At 38.8% G+C, this 21577-nt stretch overlaps 1 protein-coding gene across 2 annotated transcripts in view; it reads left to right on the top strand.

Annotated features, from left to right (window-relative positions):
* Nucleotides 1–5635: 5635 nt before the first annotated feature.
* KLHDC10 (kelch domain containing 10) overlaps nucleotides 5636–21577 on the top strand; it is a 48164-nt gene continuing 32222 nt past the window's right edge. The window contains exon 1 of one of the 2 annotated variants that reach the window (XM_006088358.2): nucleotides 5636–5935. In XM_006088358.2, the coding sequence (XP_006088420.1) occupies nucleotides 5764–5935 (172 nt within the window). In that variant the 5' untranslated portion in view covers nucleotides 5636–5763. The remainder of the gene's footprint in view (nucleotides 5936–21577) is intronic. The other variant, XM_014455476.2, reaches the window with a different exon arrangement.

Genomic DNA, 21577 nt, shown 5'->3' with positions numbered 1-21577 from the left:
ATTAGTTTTCGTGAGGCTCTGCACAAAATTTATGGCAAGCCCTCAAAATTGTGATTCTTAGCTCCATATCCTCCATTTCTGTCATGTTTTTTTGTCTCCGCATCTTATATGCTTTCTTGGTGCACCCCCTTGTGGTCTCTGTGCGCAGTCTTGTTTCTAGTCAAGCCTTAATTGTTGTAGTTAACACTAGAGGGGTTTGACCCCCAGGCCGACTGGCTGTAGGAATCAGCTGTGGAAAAACGTCTGTCTTCTGGGGAGGCGCTATTCCAGCCTTTGCCTGAGGCGGTCGGCAAAATGGGCTGTGCGCAGGGGTTTGGGCGGGGGCGGGCTCAGCAGGGGCGGGGGGGAGGGGAGCAGCTATGGCCGCTCTCAGTCCGTCTCCCGGGGGCTCTGCCTCTCTGTCCCCCACAACCGCTGCAAACCTCGGAGGGGCCGTAGCCAGACAGTCCCGCTTCTCCCGTTTGAGTCTGGGTCCCTAGAGACTCGCCCGGATCTGTAGCCCAGAGTCTGAGACTCGCTCCTGATTGAAAACGACAATCGCGCCCTCAGCCGCCAGCCCGCTTTGCGCGCGCACCCTCACCACCGCACCGCCGTACCTTTAAGTTTTCCACACTGGGGCTCCGCTGAGCGTTGGAATGCTGTTGTTTTTGCTTCTAGTTGAAGAGACTCTCCTCAGCCAGTCTTCCCGTGGTTCTGGTTGATGTCCGCTCCGACTTTTAGTTGTATTTTTGAAGTGGTTGTTCGAGGCAGCAAACTCCGGTGTTTACCTATGCCGCCATCTTCGATTCTCCTATTCACTTGATTTTTAGATTCACTTGTTGATATGTATTTGTTGTTCATAATTTTTATCTTTACCTTTTTCTTCTTCCTCTTCTTAAAGAATACCTTTCAGCATTTCATATAATGCTGGTTTGGTGGTGATGAACTCCTTTAACTTTTTCTTATCTGTGAAGCTCTTTATCTGACCTTCAATTCTGAATGATAGCTTTGCTGGATAAAGTAATCTTGGTTGTAGGTTCTTGGCATTCATCACTTTGAATATTTCTTGCCACTCCCTTCTGGCCTGCAAAATTTCTGTTGAGAAATCAGCTAAGAGTCATATGGGTAATCCCTTGTAGGTAACTGACTTTTTTTCTCTTGCTGCTTCTAAGATTTTCTCTTTGTCTTTTGCTCTTGGCATTTTAATTATGATGTGTCTTGGTGTGGTCCTCTTTGGATTCCTTTTGTTTGGGGTTCTCTGCGCTTCCTGGACTTGTAAGTCTATTTCTTTCACCAGGTAGGGGAAGTTTTCTGTCATTATTTCTTCAAATAGGTTTTCAATATCTTGCCCTCTCTCTTCTTCTGGCACCCCTATAATTCGGATGTTGGTATGCTTGAAGTTGTCCCAGAGGCTCCTTACACTATCTTCATATTTTTGGATTCTTTTTTCTTTTTGCTTTTCTGGTTGGGTATTTTTTGTTTCTTTGTATTTCAAATCTTTGACTTGATTCTTGGGATCCTCTTGTCTGCTGTTGGATCTCTGTATATTATTCTTTATTTCAGTCAGTGTATGCTTAATTTCTAGTTGGTCTTTTTCATATCCTCCAGGGTCTCACTAAATTTATTGGCAGTTTCCATAAAATTCTTGAAAAACCTTATAACCGTGGTTTTGAACTCTATATCCAGTTGTTTGCTTTCCTCCATTTATGTCATTTGTGTCCTGTTTCTTTGTCTCCGCATTTTGCCTGCTTCCCTGTGTTGATAGAGTGGCTTTGTGTGCTAGGTGTCCTATAGGGCCCAGTGGCTCAGCCTCCCCAATTACACTCTTGGTGCACCCCTTTGTGGGCTTTGTGCACAGTCTTGTTGTAGTTAAGCCTTGATTGTTGTAGTTATCACTGGGATGAATTGACCTCCAGGCCAATTGGCTGTGAGAATCAGCTGTGTCTGCAGTGGGAGAAGTTCTGTGCTGAAGACACCCTTCTGGGGCAAGACTTGCTTCAGTGGAGCTTTGGTGCTCACTGAGTCTGCCCCTGAGTGTGTCCCTTATAGATCTGAGGAGCTGTAATCTGGATGGTCCCACTCTGACCACTGGGTACACTGGCTCTTGGATCTAAGGAGGTGCAAATTTAGCCACTTCCTGAGGCTACCCAGCAGGACCTACGAAGAGATCTGCAGATTCCCCTTCCTTTTTGGGGGGTTTGGAGGTGCCCAGATGAGGCCCCGCTGTGAAGCAATGCAAGCTGCTGTGGGGCCTTGGGCCTTCTCTTGGAAGTTCTGGGTCTGTCTGGCCCAGCTGCAATTTGTTAGGTAATTTTTCAGATTGCAAAGGGCCAGGGCATTCATATGCAAAAGCCTCTGCCGCGGCCTGGGTGGGGCGGTGTCTCAGAGAATCAACAGGGCGGAGCAAGCAGCTATGGCTGGTCCTCAGCCCTGCCCTAAGGGGCCCGCATCTCAGTGTCCCGGTAATTGCTGCAAGCACTGCCGCCCTCAAGTTCCGAGTTCTGCCTGCTGCCAGACAGTCCAGTTTCTCCCCGTATGAGTCCTGGGTCCTCAGAGACTTCCCGGAACCGGAGTTCAGAGCAGTCGGGAGCTTGTGATTCCCTCCCGATTCAAAAAGACAGCCGCGTCCTCAGGTACCAGCCCCTTTCACGCTCGAGCCTCTGTACCTCTGCACTTTACTTCCGCAGTTCCTCTGAGTCTCAGTGTGCTTTTCTCTTTCCTTCTAGTTGTAGAATTTCCACTCAGCCAGCCTTCCTGTAGTTCTGGATGATGTCCGTTTTGTCTTTTCGTTGTATTTTTGAAGTTGTTGTGGAGGCAGCAATTTCCGGTGTTTACGTACACCGCCATCTTGGTTTTTCCCATTTTGTTTTTCATGATATTGACTTATACTGACGAGATTAGGCTAGATATTGTGGAGACTGTCCCCCTGAATTTGATTGTTTTACATGTCATTTAACTTGTTCCTTTCCCCCCTGAAAGTTCCTGTAAGTGGATGTTATAGGTTAAGTCTTGATTAGATTGAAGTTAATATTGTTGGCATTATTACTTCATAGGCAATATTGTGTACTTGCTATTACATTGTGTTAGCGGGTACATATTGTCTGTGTGCGCTTATTTGGAAGGTCCCTCTCCAAATCATGTCAATACCCAGCAAAGTGTACTCACATTCTATGCTAAAAGAATTTGGCTCTAACCTTTAAAAAAGCTTTTAAAATAATGTAATGCTTTACATTTAGTCAAGAATAAATCTTTCATTTTGTTTCTGAAATTTAACATTGATATATACATAAAACTATGAGATAATTTTCAGTTGATTGTTAATATAATCTTATTTTTCTAGACTATTTTTCCCATTTTATTATGAAGACCTGCTAATATATACAAAGGTAGACAGAACAATGTAATGACAATTCTCATGTATTCACCACCCAGCTTCAGCTAATGGTTAATGTTCTTTCATCTAGCTCCCCATCCACTTCTCCCTTCCTATATTATTAAATTTTTAAAAAATGAGATATAACTTACATGCCATAAAATTCACCCTTTCAAGTGTACACTTCAGTGGTTTAAATATATTAACAAAGTTGTATAACCATTACCGTTCAATGATTTTTAGTGTATTCACAGTTACACAACCTTCACAAGTTTCCTTTTAACCTACACATCTTTCCCTCCAAATCGTTTTCCTTTGCAATTTATTTGTTGAAGAAACTTGTTTGTTTATCCTGTGGAATTTCAATAATCTGGATTTTGCTGTTTGTATCTCTGTAGCATTTTTAAAAAAATGTTCCACTGTAGTCTTTCCCCCCGTCCTCTGTATTTTCTATAAATTGGTAGTTAGATATTGATGTAAGATGAGATTAAGATTCAACTTTTTCCTACAAGACACGTCATTGTCATCTTTATGTTGTAGAGACAGACGTCTCATCTTTCCTTTTGTGATGCTAGGATGGTTTATGCTCAATGGGTTGATTTCTGAATTCATTAGGGGTTGCAAAATGGTGACATTCTATCATTCATTCTTTATTTATTACTTGGAAATTTACTTTATCTGTTATTTGGTCACTCACTGGTGCAGTTTCTTTAGAAAAGTAACATTTACTAAATTTGATTTTTATATTTTTATATATTTTTTATATTTTTATATATTTTTTATATATTTTTATATTTTTTAATATTTTTATATTTTAGAGCCATAAACGTTTTTTTCCAGGTCTCCAATATTTTCGTAAGCAGTGCGTTATAGTGCTTAATGGGCAAAATACCTGGCGACAGGGACTGAAGTAGAATAAGAAGGTGGAATTAGTGGCACATGAAATTCGCGCCATGAGGTATGCATCCTCAACTCTAGCAGATTTTCCTTTTTCTCCGCACACACACACACACACACACACTCACACACACACACACACACACACACACACACAGCAGGGAGAAAACCTTGAAAAGTTTTGTTTCCTTTGCGCAATTTATAAGCCTTTCCCTCATCGTTGATAGACATCAGTGAACAATCTGTATTTTCCCACTTTGCACCGCGCCCAGTAAGTTCAAAGCCACATTTTCTGTTTAATTTTGGAACAATAGGCATTTCTGACCCGTACATCTACAATTTTCTTCCATCTCCATCTTCCATAACTGTTTCTGTCTTTAAGCTGATTAACATTTTCTACGAGCAGAAGGTGTTTGATCGAACAAAAACGTTTACTTAGCCACCCGGCAGCTATGAAAGCACCTTTTTCTTGGCACTCTATTCTCGGCGGGGTGTTATTTTTAAAAAAATCTTTACTAACGTAATGATCCAGAGCCGGTTTCTCATTGGGGAGGCGAGAGGGGCGTCTTAATTCGTGTTACTATAATTACCGGTGAGCTGGAACATTTTTCCATGTTTGTTAAGCAGGTTTAAAACGGTTTGCTCGGGACGTGGCTTATAGTGAATTAGGGAGTTGTCGGTCCACTGAAAGACAAGAGAAATGGAACCCGGGAATCCCTCCTTACTTTTAAGTTTTGCCTCCGCCTGGGGATTTTCCCCTCCAAAGGAGCCCTTTCTGTGTGTCATAGGCCAGGGAAAGGGATCTCCGTCGGTAAAGCTGGAGGAATACGGCCTGCACCTATATGTGTATGTGCATATCCAGTGGTTCTCAACCTTCTGGCCCTTTAAATACAGTTCCTCATGTTGTGACCCAACCATACAATTATTTTCGTTGCTACTTCATAACTGTAATGTTGCTACTGTTATGAATCGTAATGTAAATATCTGATACGCAGGATGGTCTTAGGCGACCCCTGTGAAAGGGTTGTTCGACCGCCAAAGGGGTCGCGACCCACAGGTTGAGAACCGCTGGATGCTGCTCCATCTTCCTCCGGTGAGCTGCGGAGTCCAGCACACCCAGGACTAGCTGTCGCCCGCTCTCCCCGCAGGCGTGGCCTCGCTCACTCGGCCTTCGATTGGCCCGCCTGCCTCCCCCCGCCCCCCGCAGGCGTCGCCGCGGATTGGCTTCCGCGGTGGATGCGCGCGAGGAGCGGCTGCTTCTGCCTTACTCAGACCCCACTTTTTCCAACCATAGCTATGGTTACCACGTCTCTCCCCGCCTCCCTCCACCTGCCAAGAAGACGGCCGGCCATTGGCTGCCTGTCACGAAGTCAGCCAGTCATTGGTCACTGGGGAAACCGGGCGCTCCCCCTTCCCTGTCTCCTGGGTCTCTAGAGGAGCCCTGCAAGGAGGCTCGGCTAGTGCTGCCGGGCCAAGGGCTGCCGGGACCGGGCTGCGGCAATCGCTAGCGGGTCATGTCGGCCGCCCAGGGCTGGGACAGGAACCGCAGGAGGGGAGGAGGCGCCGCGGGCAATGGTGGCGGCGGCGGAGGTAGCGGGGCCGGCGGGGGCAGCGGGGGCAGCGGGGGTCGGGGGACTGGCCAGCTCAACCGCTTCGTGCAACTCTCCGGACGGCCGCACCTGCCAGGTGAGTCGTGGGACGGGGTCCCGTGGCCCTGACAGCTCGCGGGCGCGGCGGGCAGGTGGCTGCTACCTTTGCTTTTCTCCCTGGCTTTCTTTCCCTTGAGAGGAGGAAAGGCAGGCCCCACACATCTCCGAGGGGCCGGGGCTTAGAGAAAAGGAAAGGTGTCCCTGAGGTCAGGGAGGGAACAGGAGCACACGGGGAGGTGGGGTGGTGGTGTATTTTTGCTCTGTTCAAAAGCTTTGTGCTGAGAGTTGTGTTTTCTTTTCAAAGGAGAGCCCGCTGTCTCACTGACATCCCCAAATGTTTCGCTCACTCGGTTCCTAGTCTCGTCCTTCCCCGCAGTTTGATCTTGTAAAAGAAAGACACTGGCTTCTGGCTGTGGACATTGTCTTTTCAAGGGGTGCTAAATTGAGGAGAGAAGAGGGAAGAGCATTCCAAAGAGTGATTTTTGTAAAAACCATCTCGAGTGTGTAAAAAAAAAAGTTAGGCATTCTGAACCAAGAAAGGGGGGGTAGGCGTGGAGTGGAGGGGTTGTTGGGAGGTGGGTGGGAAGCAGAAGAACCAAGAGAATCAGGGAAAACTAGTTACATTATTCATGTTTTAGAATGTCCAGAGGCAGAATGGATAGTGAGACTGGATTTTTAAGGGAAGAAAACGAAGATCAAGAACATACTGACAAAATTGTGCCGTGTCTACTCTATAAAAAACAGCTGGTTAAGAATTGGAAAAATGTACCCAGTATGACTATTTTTCATGTTTTGGCCCACAATTCCATCTCCTCCAGTTCAGATGCCTCAAAAAAACAAAGACAAGTCCAGTTGATCTGTATGTCCAGACCGTTGTGAAACTATACGTTTATAAATAAATGATCAGTGTAGTAGCAGGAGGGCAGGGAAGCAAATGCCACACAGAAGGTCAGATATGAATTGGGCGAGCTTTCTTTTTACCACGAAGAGAACTCTCAGGATGATGTGTTAATCATGCACCGTGTTTTGTGTGTGAATACTGTTGAAGTTGGTTTTATATATGTAGCTGATGGATTTTGAGAACATGATGGTTTTTGAATTGTGTTTATTATCGTGCCTTGTTCTTTTACGTGGTCGAAAATTGTTATTTGATTTATTTGAAGATAACAAAGGGAATTTTGCACATTCAATGAGACAGTTGCTTCTGTCTGTGATACAGTTATTGATGTGTGGCAGGGATACACGTTAGCCCATTGTTAATGCGCCATTGAAATGAACATTGAAGTACTATTCAATGGTCAGGTATGTAATGTACCAGGAGTTGGTTTTGAGTTGATAGTATCAGATTGGGTATTTTGCAGTCACTAAATGGTATGTGATTTTTTAACATGAAAAAGAAAACAAGAGTCTTTTTTTCCACACCCCAAGTTAATAGCAGAAACTTACATTTTTGTGTGTTGACAGATTAGAAGATAAGTCTCTTACCAAAACCTATCACCGGCTTGCTCTTTACTACTGAAGTCTTTAGGTCTTTGATCTTAGATTAATTATGCCATGGGCTTCACAGAGACATTTCTGGGCTTCAAGAACCTGGTTGATGCACTTCCTCACTACCACCACTTGGTGGCAGTGGAAGCCATGATTTCTGATAAGGGGCCTCAGTGTGGAGCTATTATTTCTGTATTCCCTTAGCACCAAAGGCCAAGAAAGGCTGTTTGTCCAGAGGTAAAGATAAACGTGTTTAAACTGTGAGAATTCAGGCCTTGGGATCATCAGCCTCTTTCTTTTTCTCATTCTTTCTTCCCCAAGTAGGCAGCCTCTGTCTTTTCTTTATTCTCAGAATTGGAACATCTGATATCGCAATATATACTTTGAAATTCTTTCACACCAATGCTTTCTTTTCCTAAGTATTGCATTTAAGCTTACCCTCCCCCATTATTTTGAGATGTTTGAAAAGATTTTAGGTGATGGGGAGGGATAGAAATGTCTAGGCCTGTTTTATGGCTGACGCTGGAGGTAAAAAAAATAAACAAATAAATAGATGTCTAAGTTTTTGCAGCTAATGTTCTCTTTCCTTTGCATCTAACCCCATTTTCCATTTTTCATCCTTTTCTACAAAGATTTCCAGATTCTGAGCACCCAGATCCCTTTCTTACGTTTTGTGCATCTCCCCTCTATCTCTCTCTCAGTGAAACAAAACTGAACCATCTGGTCTTCCTGGAGCATCTCTCTTTCAGTGATAGCACCCTGACCCATGTTGTGATGCAAATTTGAAATTTGGGCATCCTCTTTAACATTTTCCTTTCCCTTGCATTTCGGGTATAATCAGTTACAAAGTCCTATTTATTGTATTTCTGCCCTAACTCGGGTCCGTGCTGCTATCATCTATCACGTAGGTCTCCTGCAGTAGCTTTCTAAGCAGTCTTCTGATTCTACTCTTGCCCGCAATTCGTAAGCATGCTGATCTTCTGCTAGCACACAACTGTTCCCATCTCTGTTTACACCCCTTTGCTAGCTTTTCATTGCTTTTAGGATAAGGCAGAAATCCTTAATATGGCCTAAAAGACACTACACAGTTTGTAGTTAACTCTCTAGTTAATTCTACATCTTATGGTCTTGCCCTTTGATCTTTTCCCACCTCCTTAGACATATCATGCCCCCTTCTGCCATGGAGCCATTGCGCCCGCTCTCCCATCATTCAGGAACCCTCTTGCTCACCATTTTCTCTCTCTCTTTATTTTTACCTTTCTTCCATTGGATCTCAGCTTGACCACACTGTTTTTTCAGGGAAGTCTTCTCAGACCTTCTGATTTATTCTTTTCTCCCTATACACACTCATAGCACCATGTGGTTACCTGGGTATACTTTCCATTTGTGTGTGATTCCTTGATATGCATGAATTGATACTCTACACACACACACACACACACACACACACACACACACGGTGTCCCAAAAATGTATACACACTTTGGCTACCATTATTAATTCCAGTGGATTAAATCTGAAAAAAAGAAACATCAATTGAGCTATCAGCTGTTAAAATGTGTATACCTTTTTAGGGAACACACCTGTATATATACCCACTTCAAGTGATATATGTGTATACACATAACTACTTACATACATATATATTCTGAAATTCTAAATTAACACATTGGCATGTGTAAGCGATTAGTTTCTTGTGAATTCAATTTGATTGATTTGGTTCATTCCTCTAGAGCAGGGGAGGGGAACCTTTTTTCTGCCAAGGGCCATTTGATATTTATAACATCATTTGAGGGCCATACAAAATTGTCAACTTAAAAATGAGCCTGTGGTCAAACATTTAATTAACTCACCCCTAATGCCTTGGCAGGGCCAGACCGAATGATTTTGAGGGCCTTCTACGGCCCTTGAGCCAGACATTCCCCACCCCTGCCCTATAGGCTCCACTGACTCTGGACACATGGATAAAAATCAAGTTCTTAAACATAAAAATAGTGGACTAGACTCTCCATAGTGACAGTACAAGTGATATTTTGTGAAACCTTGTTTGAGCAGCCTCTTCTTTTTGCTGTCTCTTAAAATAGAGTAGTGACTGTTTGCCCCATAGGCCAAGGAATTTCATAGCTTCTTGGTCCTGGATTTTTACTAACTCACCATCTCCATACACGCAAAGAATAGGGAACAGAGGTTTTGTAGAGGAGATGCAGCGGTAGAGCTCTGGAGCAAGGAAATGATGGGGATAATGGAACCCAAGTTAAGATTAATTGTGAGTTTGATTAAATACCATGTACAGTATTAGCTGGGGAAACAGTTAAAACATTGGTAATGTAGGAATTAGAAAATGGATTAAAAAAGGAGGCAGGAAAATGTAACAATTGGTAAAGCTGGGTAAAAATACTGAAATCTTAAGGTTTTAAAATGTGATATATGTTTGTGATATAAAATCCAAATGATACAAAAGAGCATGTGTTAAAAGGCAAGTTTTCCTTCTAGTTTTGATTTCAGCTAATTGGCTTCCTTCCTAGAAGCAACCAGTGATAAATTTTTGTGTGTATCCTTGCCAGAGAGATGTGGGGTTGGGAGGAGAGGAGGGAGGATGGTAGCATTTCTTTGTTTGGCTGGGCATTTAAAATGTATACAGTTGTGCTAATGCAAATGATGATACAATTAATATTCTTGTGCATATATAATTTTGTACATTGAGTGAGTCTGTCTTTAGGATATATTCCTAGAAGTTCAATTGCAGGTCAAAGGATATGTACTATTTAAATTTTTTTTTCTATTTTTGTTGTTGTTGTTTGTACTGTTTAAATTTTGATAGATTTTGTCAAATTGCCCTCCACAGAGGTAGTACCAGTTTATGTTCCACTATTGGTGTTGGAGTATTGACTTCCCATCCCCTTGGTATCAGAGTAGGTTATCAAACTTTTTAAAATTGCCAATGTAATAGATATGCTTTTTTTTTTTCATCTTTTCAATAGGTATAAGAACCATATTTGTTTCCTTTATTTATAGCATTTGCTTATATTTTTTATTCATCTGGGTATGTATTTTTTGTTCATTTTTCTATTGGCATGTTTAATCCTGTTTGTGGGAACTCTGTTCTTAGGAAATGTTTTTGAGGTCTTTGTTACATGTTGCAGACATTTTTCACAGTTTGTCACTTGGCTTTTGACTTGTTTAATAGTGTATAACTTTAAAAGAAATGAAAAAATTTTTATAGTGGTAATTATCAATCACTTTTGGATTTTAAGTTTTGTGTCATAAGATAGGTCTTCCCTATTTCAACATTATTTCTAACTAAAATTAAAATTCTTGTTTTTCCCCCCTGATACTTTTATAATTTTATTTTTAAGTTAAATGCACTTATCCATACAAAATATAAGTTGTGTAGAGTGTAGAGATGTATAGGAATCCAATTTCACTTTTCTTCCAGGTGGCTACCCACTTATCACACTACTGAAATATTGTCTATAGGTGTACTTAGTTCCTACATATAATTTTGGTTTCTACTGGACTTTTATTGTTTCATTGATTAGTTTACCTATTTATACCTAATGACTTCATTCTTTGATTATAGTCCTCTCTCATTCTACTTCCCAGGGATATTCTTGCTTGTTTATTTTTCCATAAAACTTAAAATTAGTTTATCAAACTACCCTACCCTATCCTGTTAGTATTTTTATTGGTACTGCATTATATTTATAGATTGATTTAGATATAATTGACATCTACTTGAGGTTCAATCTTCTGTTCAAGAACAGGGTATATATTCATTTTTTATTGTTCAAGTTTTCTTTTGCATCCCACAATAAGATTTAAATTTTTTTTCATATGGATCTTTCACATTTCTTGTTTTGTTTATTCCTTGGTATTTTCTCTCTTTTTGTTGTTGTTTCTACTTCTATTATGTCTTTTATCTTGTTTGAATATAGGAATGCTATTAATTTCTGAGTATTAATTTGTACATAGATACCTTTGGAATTATAATACTTTCTGTAAATAGTAATAAAAAGATAGTTGTTGCCCTGACCAGTATGGCTCATTTGGTTGGGTGTCCTCCTGTGCATGAAGAGGTTGCCAGTTTATTTATTTATTTAAAAAAATATGTTTTATTGATTTTTAAAGAGAGTGTAGGAAGAGGGCTTGAGAGATAGAAACATCGATGAGAGAGGAACATCATCAGTCAGCTGCCTCCTGCACGCCCCGACTGGGGATTGAGTCCGCAACCTGGGCAGGTGCCCCCACCAGGAATCGAACAAGTGACCTCTTGGTTCCTGGGTCGACATTAAAAAAGCGAACCCCACCAGCTGGGCCGAGAGGTTGCCAATTTAATTCCAGGTCAGGGCACATGCCCAGGACTTGATCCCTGGGAGGAGGGGGCATACAGGGGTGGCCAATAGATGTTTTGCTCCCACATAGATGTTTCTTTCTCCTCTCCCTCTCCTCTTTCTAAAAATCAATTAAAAAAATCTTTAAGAAAAAATAAGAGAGTTGTTTTCCTTGGGTTTTATAGTTAAATAATTATAAAATTATCAAATAAAGATATTTTATCTCCTCCTTAACAATTTTAAAACTCATTTCTTTTATCAAATTGATTTGTCTAGTACTTCCCAAAAATATTAAACAATAAGATAGTAGTGGATCTTTGTCTTATTCTTGATTTTAATGGCATATTGTTAGTGTTTTCCTATTAAGCTTTGGCCTGACTTTAGATTAAAATATACATATTTATCATGTGAAAGTAGTCAGCTGTTACCATTTTACTCAGATTTTTTAATATGGAAGTAAATTTTGTCAAAGGCCTTTTCAGCTCCTATGAGAACTAAGGTAATTTTTCTCATTTGATCTACTATTGTAGTGAATTGTATTAATAGATTTACTATTACTGGACCATCCTTGTATTCCTTAATCCATTCACTCTGTCATTCTGTATTATCCATATATTCTATATATATAAAAGCCTAAGCAACCGTTTGTCCAGTAGCTATGACATGCACTGACCACCAGGGGGCAGACGCTCAGCGCACAGGCATGGAAACATGGAACAGACTGATGAATCTCAGAGGGAAGTGGGGAGTAGGGAGGGTGGGAAGAGATTAACCAAAGATCTTATATGCATAGCAGAGGCCCAATCTGTGCACCGGTGGGGTCCCTTGGCCTGGCCTGCAGGGATCGGCCGAAACCAGCAGTCCGACATCCCCCAAGGGGTCCCAGATTGCGAGAGGGGTCAGGCCAGGCTGAGGGACCCCACTGGTGCACGAATCCATGCACTGGGCCTCTAGTTTTAAATATATTGCTTGGTTCTGTTTGCTAAACTTTATTCAGAAATTTTGCATCTCTCCTCATAAGCGAAATTGCTTGTAGTTTTCTGTGTTTTATCTTTGTTGAATTATGCCACTTGCATAAAAATAACTTCAAACTTTTCTTTCTTTTTCTATGCTTTTCCCCCCTTTTCTTTCCCTCTCTGGTTAAATGGTATTGACGTTAAAGGTTTGGTTGAATTGCCCATGAAATTATTTGACCTTGAGTATTTTGGGGAGATAGTAGCTCTTTGGCAATATCTCTACTTCTGTGATACTTTAACTGCTTAAGGTTTATATCTTTTGGGGGAAGCTTTGATAATTTGTATTACTAGTATCCTAGAAAATAATCTATTTCATCCAAGTTTTCAAAATTATTTGTGTGAAGTTGAGCAAGATATCCTTTTATGAGTTAAAAAAAATTCTTGTGTCTTTGATTACTTTATCACTTTACTCACTATCACTTCTTATTTTGTACATGTGAGGCCTTGCCCCTTTTTCTTGTTTAGAGCCAGCTCTTGGATTTTTAAAATTAATTCTCTCTTTTTATTTATTAATTTTTTCTTTCATTGTTTTAAATCCTTCCTTTATTTTTTGTTTTGTGATTGTTTTTCTCTCTTCTTATGTTGTGTGCTTAATGTTCTTTTCATTCTTTCCAGGTATTTAAATTATGATTTCTTTTGTATGTTGCTGTAGTTGTGTCCTGTGGGTTATAGTTGTAGTTATTTTATAAATGGTTTGCAATTCCATTTTTGATTTGTTTTCTATAGCACAAGAGTAGTTAATCCTTTTAAACTTTTTCTGAACATTTCCATTTATATTTTTAATAGATTTATTGAGATATAATTCACATACCATCCAACTTACCATTTAAAGTGTACAATTCAGATATGTGCAATTTTATTTTATTTATTTTTAAAATATATTTTTATTGATTTCAGAGAGAAAGCGAGAGGGAAAGAAAGATGAAAACATCAATGATGAGAGAGAATCATTAATTGGCTGCCCCCCCCCACCCCGACTGGGGATTGAGCCAGCAACCCAGGCATATGCCCTTGACTGGAATCAAACTCAAGACCCTTCAGTCTGCAGGCCGATGCTCTATCCACTGAGCCATACCAGCTAGGGTAGATATGTGCAATTTTAAAACATTTTCATCACTTCAAAAAGAACCCCCATATCTTTTAGCTGTCACTTCCTTATCCTCCTGCCCACCCCCTACCTACCTCCCTCCCCAGCCTTAAGCAACCAGTAATCTATTTTTTGTCTCTATAGATTTCCCTATGTATCATATGAATGGAGTCATATATTATATGATCCTTTGTGACTGCATTCTTTTACTTTATACAATGTTTTCAAAGTTCATCACAAGTATCAGTATTTCATTCCTTTTCTTGGCTAAATAATATTCCATTGTATGGATATGCCATATTTTATTTATCCATTTATCCATTGATGGACATTTACATTGTTTCCACTTTTGGGCTATTATGAATTATGGTGCTATTAACATTTGTGTACAGATTTCTGTGTGGACATATGTTTTTATTTCTCAGGTATATATCTAGGAGTAGAATTGTTCAGTCATATGGTAATTCTATGCAGTGTTTAACCATTTGAGGAACTGCCAATCTGTTTTCCAAAACAGCTGGAATTTTATATTCCTACCAGCAGTGTTATGAAGATTCCAATTTCTCCACATCCTTGTCAATACTTGCTGTTATCTGACTTTTTCATTTTAACCATCCTAGTGGATATGAAGTGGCATCTTATTGTAGTTTTTTTATTTGCATTTGCAGGATGACTGATAATGTTGAACATCTTTTCTTTTTTCTTCTTTCTTTTCCAGATTCTATCTATCTATCTATCTATCTATCTATCTATCTATCTATCTATCTATCTATAAAATTGATATCAGAGAGGAAGGGAGAAGGAGAGAGAGATAAAAACATTAGTCATGAGAGAGAATCATTGACCGGCTTCCTCATGCTCGCCCCCTATTAGGGGTCGAGCCTGCAACCCAGGCATGTGCCCTGACTGGGAATTTAACTGGTGACCTCCTGGTTCATAGGTCGATGTTCATCCACTAAACCACATCTGGCTGGGCTTTTCCAGATTTTTTGAGATGTAATTGACATTGAGCATCTTTTCATGTGCTTGTTCACTAGTTCTATGTCTTTTTTGGAGAAATGTCTGTTAGATCCTTTGCTAATTTTTAATTGGATTACTTGTCTTTTTCTTATTGAACTGTAAGGGCTCTTTATATATTCAAGATATAAGTCCCTTATAGATATATGATTTGTGAAATTTTTTTCATGTCTTTTCATGTTCTTAATTGTGTCCTTTGAAGCACAAAAGTTTTAAATTTTGATGGAGCCCAATTTATCTACTTTTGTGGTTGTGATTCTTGCTTTTGGTGTCTGATCTAAGAATCCTTTGCCAAATCTAAGATCATGAAGACCTACCTGTGGGTTTTTTTATAGTTTTATAGTTTGCTCTTACATTTATGTCTTTGATTCATTTTGAGTTAGTTTTCATGCTTTTGTGAAGTAAGGGTTATCTCAACCTGCTGTCTTATTGTCCCAGCCCTGTTTGTTGAAAATACTATTCTTTTCCCATTGGCATTCTTATAAAAAATTAGTTGACCATAAACATATAGTAGTTTATTTCTGGACTCTCAATTTTATTCCATTGCTCTATATGTTTATCCATGTGCCAATACTATACTGCCTCAATTACCATTGCTTTGTAGAAAATTTTGAAGTCAGAAAGTGTGAGTCTTCCTACTTTATTCTTTTTCAGGTTTTTTTGGCTACCCTGGGTCCCTTGCAATTCCATTTAAATTTGTGAATCAGCTTGCCAATTTGAAGAACTCAGCTGGGATTCTTATAGGGATTGTGTTAAATATGCACATCATTTTCAGGAGTATAATAATAATGTTATGTCTTCCAATACCTGAACATGGGAAGTTTTCCCATTTATTTAGGTCTTCTTTCATTCTTTCAATAATGTTTTATGGTTTTCAGAGTTCATTTATATCTTGTTTGCCTTTCTTAGTCCTGTCGTCCATATCCCTTACTATGTTTTGAGCAGTGTTTGTCCTCCTTTGTATTACCTGCAATGAGATTTCACTTCTGTGTTGGTTTTATTTTTCCCTTCTATTTCTTTTCTGCTTTCTGCCTGCTTATATTTTATCTCTTACTATTGTCTGTCTTCCTTGAGTTAAAATATCTTAAATCTTTTCTGCCCTTGAAACATCATTAATTTTGGTAAAGCTCATTGTCTTCCAACCCCTATAACCACCTCTATGAAAGGAATATAAGCTCATTAAAATTTGTAAAATGTTGAAAACTTGAAACAAGGGAAAATCATCTGTAGTAATTCCACGTAAAGACAACTATATCAACATTTTGATATTGTTTTCTTTTTAGTTCTTTATCAGTGAATGTTTTGTTTAATACTATGTAAAAACTATATATAACTAGTAGCAGCGGGATTCTCTTAAAACTTCTATATTTACATGCTTTACTCATAAACACGTGTTTATATTTTCTGTTATTTTATCAAGTAGAATCTGTTTCTTCTCAACTTATCACATGAATAAGGTTTTTTCCCGAGACAGTGTCTTATTTTACTTCTTGCCTTCACAGCCAAGCTTTCAGAAAAAAATAGTCTGTTGTTTATTTTAATTTCTTCTTCTTTTTTCTCTTCAATCTATTGTAGTCTCACTTCTGCCTCCATCGTTCTACTCAAGTGCTCTTGCTAAGGTAATAACTTCCCAATTACTAAATCCTTTAGAGACCGCTTCGTCTTCATCCTATCCAACCTGTCTAGATTTTGTTTTGACTACCTCCTTAGTAGAGCCTGGCAATACACAATGATTAGACAAAGTCTCTGTTTTAAAAGAGCTCTTAGTTATCCTTTTATTTCTTGAACTTGTCATTAGCTTTCCTTTATCTGCCCTGAATATTGGTATCTGAGAGTATATCTGTTTGTTTGTTTTTCTTACTCTATTTTCCATCTCTGACATCATAATATCCTGACCATGCCCAAATCTGTCTCCAACCCAGACCTCTTTTCCTGGCCTGTTTGCCAGTGGCTACTAGACATTGCCACCCAAGTGACTGATGAGTACCTTAAATTCAACATGTCCGAAAACAAATTTATCCTCTTTGTTGCCATATCTGTTCTTCTGTGCTTCTTATCTTGACTGATTTAGTGTCTATCTCATCAATTTAGTGACTCAAGCCAGAAACTTGAAAATGTGGTCAAATTTCTTCTTTTTGCTTATTCCTTATCTAATTGTTCCCAAAATCTTGTCAATTTTTCCTCCTTACCCTATATCTCTTGTTTACCACTCTTTACCCCTCCAACCTTATAATTTATTTCTTTCATTTTATATATCCATTAGATAGAAATATTTGCAACAAATAGTTGCCTTAAATTCTTTGAATAAGACAGGTTGGGAGAGATTAAAACAACAACAACAACCTGACCTGGCTGGTGTGACTCAGTTGGTTGGGCATCGTCCTGTCTACCGAAAGTTGCAGGTTGGATTCCTGGTCAGGGCACATGCCCGGGTTGTGGGCTCAATCCTAGTAGGGGGCCTGCAAGAGGCAGCCATTTGATGTTTCTCTCTCATTGAGGTTTCTCTCTCTCTCTCTCTCTCTCCCTCTCTCCCTTCCTCTATCTCTAAAGGTCAATAAAAACATATTTTCATTAAAAAAGTATACTGGGAAGACAAAATCTCCTTTATACCCTAGATCCCTGGTTCTGTAGTCTCACTCCAGAGGTATCATCTATTAGAGTTTCTGGCATATCTTTTCAAAAATAGAATGTGCACATATATGCATATAGGTGTATGATATCTTTACTTTTAAACAAATTAGAGTACAACATAAAGTATTTTTTCTGAACCTGTCTTTTTTTTTTTAACTAAAAATATAATTTGGGGATTGATCTCTATTAGCACATTAGATTGATCTGATTTTTCTTCATGGCTAACAGTATTGCATTGTATGGATGTACAATAATTTACCAGCCACACAAATGATAGTTATTTAGATTGTTTCTGTTCTTCCATTTAAAAACATTGCTGCAATACATAGTGATAAGTATTGCCAACTTACTCTTTAATATTTGTGTTTTAAAGTTTTCTTCAAGTTATAGAACTTAAAAACTCACATATATATTTATTCCTTTTACTCAACTTTTCCCATCCAGCTAATCATTAAGTACTTATGTTTTATCCCCATAATAATATCACTAGCTATAAACCTTTACTCATAACTGACTGTTATTGTCTCTTTTTTATAGAGAAGGAAGCTGAGGCTGAGGGCCATATAGCTAGCAAGGGACAGAGCCAGGATCTGAACATGATCAGTGTAGTTCTAAGGTCCATGAGCGTCACCATTGTGTTGTGCTCTTCTTTGTTGCCTGTCTTTCCCAGTTCTTTCTGATATTACTGTAATTCAGGCCTCCACTGCCTTAACCTGGAATATACTAATAATGTTTCTGTCATTCCCAGTGTTCATTTCCTATTCCCAGTCTTCCTTTTCCTCTATGCTGAAAAAGAATTATCTTCGAAAGCACAGCTAGGATTACTGCTTCCCAGCTCAAAAGTGGCTTCCTGTTGCATTTAGAGTCCAGCCTGATCTCATGCACTTCCCTTTTATATTTGCTATACTGTTAGTGAATTTGCTCCAAGCTTTATGTAAGATACGATAATTGAATTGTCTATAAGACTAGATAGTAAAATTAGAAGTATGATAACTAGCAAAAAAAGTGAAATAAGTAATCTTTGGAGTTGAATGGTACTTTTTTTGAGTTGTTTCCCTTTTTACCCATAGTAGCTCCTGCCATATGGTTTCAACAAACTGTCAACTCAGTTAATTTAAATCAGATGTGTTATTGATCAAACGCTAACCACAAACATCTTGGTGTCACATAAAACACATTCCTTAAAACATGCAAAACCCCACAAACCTGATGGAGGAATATGAAATTTCTAAAGTGCACTCTAAACTTGGTACTTTAGAAAGAGGTAATATATTTAGCTTTAAATACACATGCATATACAAAACAAAATATTGAGAAAACCTTTCAGGAAGAGAAATAACTTTTTAAAACTACATCAATTTTTCTGATCAATTGTGACTTGAAGTTTGAAACTTATCTCTCCATCTATAGATGTGAAATGTTATCCTTTGACAAATGTTATCCTTTGAATAGCTGTTCTTTCCGAATATAATGCTTCCTACAGATGTCTTACTAGACATCATGTTTACTTTGGCAGTATTCGTATCTGACATTTTTTAGTTTTGCATTTAAGATATTTTTATTGGCTCTCTGCTTGTTACATTAACAGAATTATTATCAATTTTTTAGAGTAGCTTGTTTTTAAATATTAGAGTTTTTAAAACAGTTTTTAAAATATCATGCATTCAAAGTTGAGCCTGGCCAGTGTGTCTCAGTGGTTAAAATGTTGACCCATGAACCAGGAGGTCCGGATTTGACTCCTGGTCAGGGCACATGCCCGGGTTGTGGGCTTGATCCCCAGTGTGGGGCGTGCGAGAGGCAGTGATCCATGATTCTCTCTCATCACAGATGTTTCTATCTCTCTCTTTCTCCCTTCCTCTCTGAAATCAATTACAAAAAACTGTTTAAAAAATTGTTGTTTAGTGAATGCCTTGTTGCCTTTTGCTAGAATTAGTCTAACACAAGCTTTTATTACCTTTAGTTAAGTCTGGGTATTGCCTTGAAAGATATTGCATTTGCCAACAGAAAGTGGTGACTTGAGATAAGGGGAAGTGAATTCATAAAGAACAGTTGTGTTTTCACTTTCAAAACTGATTACTTTTCTAGTTTTAATCAAGGAACAGAATGAGTAGTAAAAGTAATAAATGACATTTCTCAGTATAATCATTTAGCATTAGAATTTGAGGATTTTCTTCTGCTTAGTTCCTTAGTTTTACTTACAAAATAGGGAAGGCTCTGTGTCTATAGAGCTACCCATCTTTGGTGCTCCTTAAAGGAGGGAGGTTGCAAAATTTTAGTTCATCAGGCATTGTTAAAATGTATTGATTAAAAGTCTGTTTTTCATATTTAGTCTCCTACGTCTACATTTACTTAATACATAGTCTTTCCTCTCTCTTTCTCTCTCCCTCAGGGATGTTTTAGAAGAGAGGTTATTCTCTGAATACTAAAGTTAGAGTGCAAGAAATCCAAGAAGCACGAAAAGACCAAACAATGTACTCTGATTCTTTTTTCCCCCAAACATTTTATTGATTTTTTAGAGAGAGGAAGGGAGAGGGATAGAGAGTTAGAAACATCGTTGAGAGAGAAACATTGATCAGCTGCCTCCTGCACACCCCCCACTGGGGATGTGCCCACTACCAAGTTACATGCCCTTGACTGGAATCGAACCCAGGACCCTTCAGTCTGCAGGCTGATGCTCTATCCACTGAGCCAAACCAGTCAGGGCTGTACTCGGATTCTTGAGTGGGTTATTACTATAAATTTTATTTCAGTATAATTAGTATACAAATTTTAGTTGATAGTAAGGAAACTGATTGGGTTATTTTGTAGGGTTGTAGGATGATTTCTATACTTATTCTTTTAAAGAATAAAGTTTTGCTGGGGATAAAAAGTAAGGAGGTGATATTAAATTAAAAACATCTTTTGGCAATAGTTTACATTTCAAGACAGGCACATTGACACAGCTACACACAGAATACAAATGCAGGCAGTCTTTTAAAAAAATCTTCAACACAAAACAACCTTTAAGCAGTAAAAAAGAAGGTTTAAAATTAAATTTTTATATTTTTCCTTTTTTTTCTTCTTCTTCTAAAACTCCTTAGGATTATAAAATGTTAAAATTGAAAGATCTCGGAGGTCATCTTGCCCTACTTCTATCCAGTGTGGGGAGTTCTTTCCATAATAGCTCTAATCTTTTTGTTTTTAAACTTTTATTTTATTTTTAAATTTATTTTAGAGAGAGAGAAGAGGGGAAGGAGAAACATCAATTTGTTGTTCTACTTATTTATGCATTTATTGTTTGATTTTTGTATGTGTCCTGACCTGGGATCGAACCTACAACCTTGGTATATCAGGACGGTGCTCTAACCAACTGAGCTATCCGGCCAGGGGCTAAACCTTCATTTTAAAGAGGTCTACTTATTTCAACCTGCTTATTGCTTTAAGAGAACTGTCAGATTATTTGTTTGCTTTAATTATTACAAAGAGTTGCCATAAATTCAACTGCAACTTTTACGAGTTTCTCCCAGCTTTGTCATCTGGTAGAATATGGAATAAATTTATTCCTCTTCCATTTAACTACCCTTTTGAAAATAACCATAAAATTCTGGGTCTAAATTCTTTTTTTATTTTTTAACCTGGGTCCAGCAATTCATGAGTTTGGGGCTGGTTTATCATATGTAAAATTGTGAGTATATATGCATTTTTCTGGAGAGAGAGCCAATGATTTTTACTAGTCTCAGTGGAACCTGATTCCCCACCAAAGTTAATATTCCAGACCTACTGGGTTGGACTTGGAAATCTGCTTTTTGTTTTTATTATTGTTATTATTATTATTTTGTCACTACTTGCCCAAGGATACTTTTTCCATTGATTTTTTTTGTTTATTTGTTTTGTTAATCCTCACCTGAGGATATTTTGCCATTGATTTTTAGAGAGTGGAAGGGAGGAGAGACACAGAGAGAGAAACATCAATGTGAGAGAGACACATTGATTGGTCGCCTCCTGCACTCATCCCGACTGGGGCCAAGGATGGAACCTGAAACCTAGGTACATGCCCTTGACTGGAAATTGGACCTTCAACCCTTTTAAAGCTAGGACCCATGCTTTAACCACTGAGCAACACTATCTGG

This window comes from Myotis lucifugus, unplaced genomic scaffold (genome assembly GCF_000147115.1).
Source record: "Myotis lucifugus unplaced genomic scaffold, Myoluc2.0 scaffold_46, whole genome shotgun sequence".
Lineage (NCBI taxonomy): Eukaryota > Metazoa > Chordata > Mammalia > Chiroptera > Vespertilionidae > Myotis > Myotis lucifugus.
The sequence above is the reverse complement of the archived record's forward strand: the minus strand, read 5'-3'. Positions and strand labels throughout refer to the sequence as shown.